General features: G+C 39.8%; 1 protein-coding gene across 1 annotated transcript in view; it reads right to left on the bottom strand.

Moving 5' to 3' along the window:
• LOC105619021 (COUP transcription factor 2) overlaps nt 1-6,196 on the bottom strand; it is a 140,939-nt gene that overhangs the window by 67,750 nt on the left and 66,993 nt on the right. Inside the window, exon 3 of the mRNA XM_012200548.1 lies at nt 881-1,432. Coding sequence (XP_012055938.1) covers nt 881-1,432 — 552 coding nt within the window. The remainder of the gene's footprint in view (nt 1-880; nt 1,433-6,196) is intronic.

Below are 6,196 nucleotides of genomic sequence, written 5' to 3'. Positions count from 1 at the left end.
GAGAGAGAGAGAGAATGTATATCTTCCCTGGAGAGACATAGAGAACGAGATGGAGAGAACCATTCCGCTTATGCTCGGAGAGTTCTTCCGGCGCACGCTCTCCTGCCACCCGGTACGTGGTACAGGAACCATGAGGCTTCACGATCGGAGGAAGAGAAAGAGCATTGTCCCTCTCGGTGCGCTGCTAGCCTCTCTAGGCCCGTCGAGAATCGCGGCTACGTGACAACGAGCGTCTTCGAGATAGCATCGTCATGACGATTACAGGCGGGACAGGCAGGCGAGTAATACGGACGACGACCAAAGTATCGTTGTAACGTAGGGAATACGTCGTGAAGACTCTTGGCTCGTGCTACGAGACGCAAAAACGCGAAGCAGGATGGCTTTCTGGTTCTCCCAATGTTTTTCAAAGGGAATTCATGACAAATCTGTCATCGCGCGCTCATGATGTCTAGATAATATTTCATGGGATAATATTTATGAAGTGAGTCTTTTTTCTTCAACATAAAAAACTACTTGACAAAGCTTGAAAAAAACACTTTCAGTAGCTGGCGTAATTTTTAGTGAATATGAAACTAGACTTTTTAACCTTACAAATTGAGAAAGCCACTATAGTGGCGTTGAAGTGCATGTTTTGAAATAAGAATATACAATAAAATAAATTATAGCAAATCTTCTTACTTAAGAAGAGGAAAAACTGTAAGATTTTTAAATCTAAAAAAGTTAACAAAAACTCCACGGATTTAGAAGCACGTATTTTCAATTGTGATAAATCACGATAAAAATATATGGTGATAAATCACGAGAAGGAAAAACATTTATAAAATATGCTCCAACTTAAATCAGAGTACAGAGCGGTTGAATAAAATTATCTCAGACTCACCAGTGGTGAAGAGGACGATGGCCTTGAGGCAGCTGTACTCTGCGGAGTCGACGTGAAGCGCCTTGAGTTTCTCCACTTGCTCCTGGAAGATCCTGATGTGATCCATGAAGGCGACCACGCGATCCGCTGCCATCGGCGAGGCGTGAAGACCTGCCGCCGCTAGAAGCGGCGCCACGTGGAGGGGCATTGAGCATTGGCTCGCGTTCAGGACAAACAGCTCGCTCCACACTAGCCTTAGCAGGGCCACCTGGTCCGTCACTTGAAGATCCGGGAAGAACGGGATGTTCCGAGCCCACTCTACTGCCGAGAAGAGCAGCCGCGCTGCGAGCTCGCAGATATTGTCGATGCCCATGATGTTGTTGGGTTGCATGCATTGGCCGTATCTCGAGGTTGGATAGGGCTCCGCCCTCAGCAGCAAGCTTATGTACGACGAGAGGTAAGAGTGTCCGTTTAGGCTGGCACACGCGACCGCGTCTCCGTTCGTCAGGGCGAATTGGCCCGGCAAACCCGGCAATGAAGGTTGCGACGGCGGCACTCGCCCCCTTTGCACAGCTAAAAACAGAAACGAAGGCGTCGAAACGCTTGATAATGTGAAGACTCGTCTTTACCTAAGATGCTGATCTCTCTTTCACGTTACACGGTACAATCTCTTTGTCATCTTATCCCGAGATCTGCACGAGAGACGGATCAAGACGGCGAATAAATTAGTTGATCGAGCTTGCGGAATTCGAACATCTTGAAATATTACACGTGAAAAATTAGAAAAATGATTTTAAAATATAAAATATATCAATATAATCTATGCTTTACTTACAATTATAAATAAAAATTAAATAATAAAGAATACATCAATTAAAAGAAATAATCCTATTTTTTATTGAAGCTGATCTTGGTGATCAATAATATTTATATGCAAATTTTTACAAATACATTTTTCGGTTTTATAAACTACACACCAATACTTTTTGTCAGACTTGCAACCACAAATTAAAACTTAAATATTGGGTTGTCCGGAAAGTTCGTGCCGCAAAAGATTTAAATTTAATAAATGTATACTAAAATTTAAATCTTCTGCGTTTCAATTTTCCTTCAAAATCGGCACGAACTTTCCGGACAACCCAATATTAACATCTCGAATTAAATTGATCATCAATTTAATAATAATGTTAATAAGCATCATATTTGCAAAAATTTGCATGTTATTAAACACCAAGATCCTCTTCTCGATTAAAAATAAAATTTCCCTTATATATATATAATATAATTATTTAATTTCACTTACTGTTTATCTTTTTCTAACTTTTCTTTTAGAAAGAATTAAAAAAAATGAAGAATAAATTTTGTTTGGAACTGAGATTAAAGTTATATATAAGCTTACATTGACGGAACCAGATCTAAATGAATCCATTTCTCTCTACTCTTTAAAATGCAAATTACAAATCTTTTAAAGTAATTTTCATGAATTATTTACACCTGTACATCTCACTTTAAAGCTAAATGTTAAAAGCCAACGCTTTAACTTGTCCTAGTTTTACGTATGACCTTCATCTATCCTTTACTTAAAGTGTCTCGAGGTTTGTAGGAAAATTTCAACGTATGCAGGGAGTCTGATAAGCCTGTTGCGCAATGAGATTTATCTATGCAGTCACGCGTCATCGAGTTCGCGACTCCGGCATAAAAGAGAACCAGGCTCTTTCACTTTTCGGTACGCAATCCTTTAGTTGAAATATCACCTATCTAAACCTACCTAGCTCATTTTCAAACATACATATACCTATCCATTCACCATAAGTATATTTATATAAATTATTGTATCGATGTTTCGTACGATTAACACAAGATAAGACTCTGACGCATGCAATTTAGCGACGAATATATCGTTAACCTTGATCACATGTAAAAGATTAATAACAATCATCCTTGAATATCCTAAGCATCAAAGGCACTTTTATTCATTTCTTTTATTCATTTTTGATCAGCAGGATAAAAAAATCTGACAAACGGGTTGCGCCATGCATGTCTATAATGCGAATTTCTACGTCGCTCAGGGCGATCATCCTCATCAGACAGGCGTGACGTAACAAACAGAGGTCCTCTTCTCGGACTTCGCTCGTGCCAACCACTGCGTAGCTAACGGTCCGTTTCACCGAGAGACCGTTGGAGCAATTCGTGCCTCGCAGCAGAGATTTAGTTAGGGATACGTAACTCGCTCATTTAACCGCGTACACTACTTCGCTACATGTGCTAGCCACTTCCAAGAAATCACCGGCGATACGAATGTTACGGAGAGGTATGACACCTGTACCGGAACCCGGATGAGTCTCTCTCACGGCGATACTCTCAAGTGCCTGCAAATATTATGCAAAGGCAAATACACGCCGCGATATACGTGCCATAACACGGCATGTTCAAATACACGCAAATACAATCGCCCGTGAGACGCCGCCGGTGTCGGTGATTCGATCACAGTCGTACAAATTTCGCCGAAAGCTGTGCGCTCGGCTGTATCGGTTCATCGACCGGCATCACCATTATTATCGTCGTCATCATCATTATCCCCATTATCATCATATCATTGAAGTTAATATCCGCTGCAATTCTAGACACGCTATTTCGACGGATTTAGTTATCCCTTTTTTTTGCTGAAACATGTATTTCTAAGAGAATTTGTAACTTGGCTGCATTTACGTATTATGTTTTTTTTTCACAGGACAGAAGTTCAATATTGCGGTCTGGGATAATGATTATTACAATCAGTGTATGTTTAATAAAAACGTATATCTACTTATAATACCCTTCCACTTAAAATTATTACAACGTATATTATATATTTATTCAATTAATATATATAAATTTCCTATATTCGATGCATAACACAATCTATATAAACTTGACAAAATTTAAACTTAATTCTTCCGTTTTAAAGCGATTTCGACTATCGATGATTTCCTACACAGGCCTCGATTGCGAATGACGACAATGCCTTTCCACTGTGTGCGATCACGCGAGATGTCCTGCAAACCGTTATGTCCTTATAAACATATTCTCTGCCGCATTCTCTGGGCGCGATTACCGCGATTATTACCGGACCGCGTATTTTTTCCGCCCGTGGACTGCACATATATACATGCGAAAGAAGGTAGTGGACGACGACGACGACACGATTACTCTGTTGAGTAACGACCGCGCGTGTTCTTGCGCGATTGTCCGCCGTGCGAGCGTACGCGATTGCGCTCATCTGTCCGCGTAACGCAATTACTTCGCGTTACTCGAGTGTGCTTTCACTCGCGATAATTGGCAAATGACGGGGCAACGCGTGCGCGTGACAATGCTGAAAACGAGGCGACCGGAACGAGCTGCCGACGAGCCTTCGCAAATCTGCGCCTCAACTTGTCGAGTTGTATTGAAGCGAATAATGTGAATTATTTTAATGCGTGCTCGTTGGATACACGTGGAAACTTGAAGCGTCTCAAGGTTAAATTTCTTCAAGTAATTTAGAATAATAATTTCTTCGTAACTTATCTTCTTTCTAGAAATTTTTAATTACTAATAATAATTACTCATAATGATACATTATAGTTATGATAATTATTAATAATAAAAGAAATATCAATTAAGGATACGAAACACAGGCAAGACAAGAAAATTATTTATTAGAAAATTATTTTTATCGTAGAAAAAGATCCTAAATAAAATTAATAAGTTTAAAAATAACTACCTGTTTTAAAAATAAAATATAAAATTATTATTTATAAAAATATAAAGTTAATGCAAAGATTATATCATGAGATGGCTTTCTATATTTTTTCCAAGTAAACAGTACATTGGTTCCATTTTTTTCTATGCTTTAATTTGTTTGTAATTATTCCTTTTTGTGTTAAGTTTTCAACTCTCTATTAATACAATATATCGATAATACAATATATATCGATAATATTAGACTTAGAATTATCGCGGATCTTAAGAAGACGACGCAGCTTTGACGATATTCTGGAGAACTCTCGATCTACGGAATGCGGAACCAAGAGAACGAAATTATTGAGAGCATGCTCAAACCCTGTAGCCAAAAGAGAACATCGTCTAGGACGTACCCCAGCAAATTGCGACTCATAACAACGCGTGGGCGTATGTGCGACGCAGCGCTCGTGTTCTCGGAAGAGATAGCGACTCAGAGAAAAAGAGAGAAAAAGAAGGAGAGAAAGAGAGAGATCACTCGCTCTAGCTCGCGCAAGGCTAGCAGTGATGCGGGATCAGGAGAGGCTGGCACGTTAAAAGCGAAACGGAGAACGGACGAGAAGCAGCGGTCGCAGAGGAAGAAGAAGACGACGCAGAAGAAGAAGAAGATGAGGAAGGGAGTCTTTCACGTACGAGATTCTCCTGCTCGAGAGAGCCGAGACTCGAAGAAACGGCGCCCCGCTGAGAAGCGCCTGGATGCCAACCTCCACCCCGCGGCTCTAACGAAGGAATGGGTTAGTTCTCCTCTTTTCCTTCCTTCTTCATCTCGTCGCTTCTCCATCCGTCGTCGTTTCGGTCCTATCCTTTTCCGCTCTCACCTTACTTCGCGAGAGAGACCACATGAGAGGTCCAGACGGGAGAGTCCGTCCGTTGTCCTCTCGTCCCCTCCAGAGGGATCGACGAAAGTCCCATTTAATGCTCCGGACAGCGGCGCCGCACTTCCGTGATATCGATGCATCAGCGATGAGGCTAGAAAGGGATAGAAAGAGAGGGAAATGGCGTACAATGATGCGAAGTTGACACGCGAAACCGGAGATAAACATGTTCCGAGCATGCGGGTGAGCTTGTCCAGATCGTCCGATACTGCTACGAGTGATTCATCGGCAAAGACTTGCGACTCCTTTTTCTTTTCGTCTCCTTCGCCGACATCTCGGTCCACCTTCTCCAAATCGTTCTCATATCGCGCATGCATTTGCAGAATCATGGATGAACATTTGCAAGAATGGAAAAGATTGCCGATAATAATCGGCAAATGAAAAAAAATTAACAAAATAAAAAAATTATTAACGCACTTACATAAAAAAGATTATAAGATAGATTTTTTCATTTATAACAGTTGATCAAATGAATAATCTTTGTGAATGATATTTTTAATCAATACAAAATATATTTTTATCCGATTTTTAATTATTTTAACACAGAGTGATGAATAAAATTATTTACAGGTCTATATTTAGCTACATTTTTAGACACTTCAACAAAATTGTTCTTTCTGTATATATAATTTATGTTTATCTATAATATACAATTCATTATAAATATATATATATATATATATATATATATATATATATATATATA

The sequence above is a fragment of the Atta cephalotes genome, assembly GCF_000143395.1.
Source record: "Atta cephalotes unplaced genomic scaffold scaffold00019, whole genome shotgun sequence".
NCBI classification, from domain to species: domain Eukaryota; kingdom Metazoa; phylum Arthropoda; class Insecta; order Hymenoptera; family Formicidae; genus Atta; species Atta cephalotes.
The sequence above is the reverse complement of the archived record's forward strand: the minus strand, read 5'-3'. Positions and strand labels throughout refer to the sequence as shown.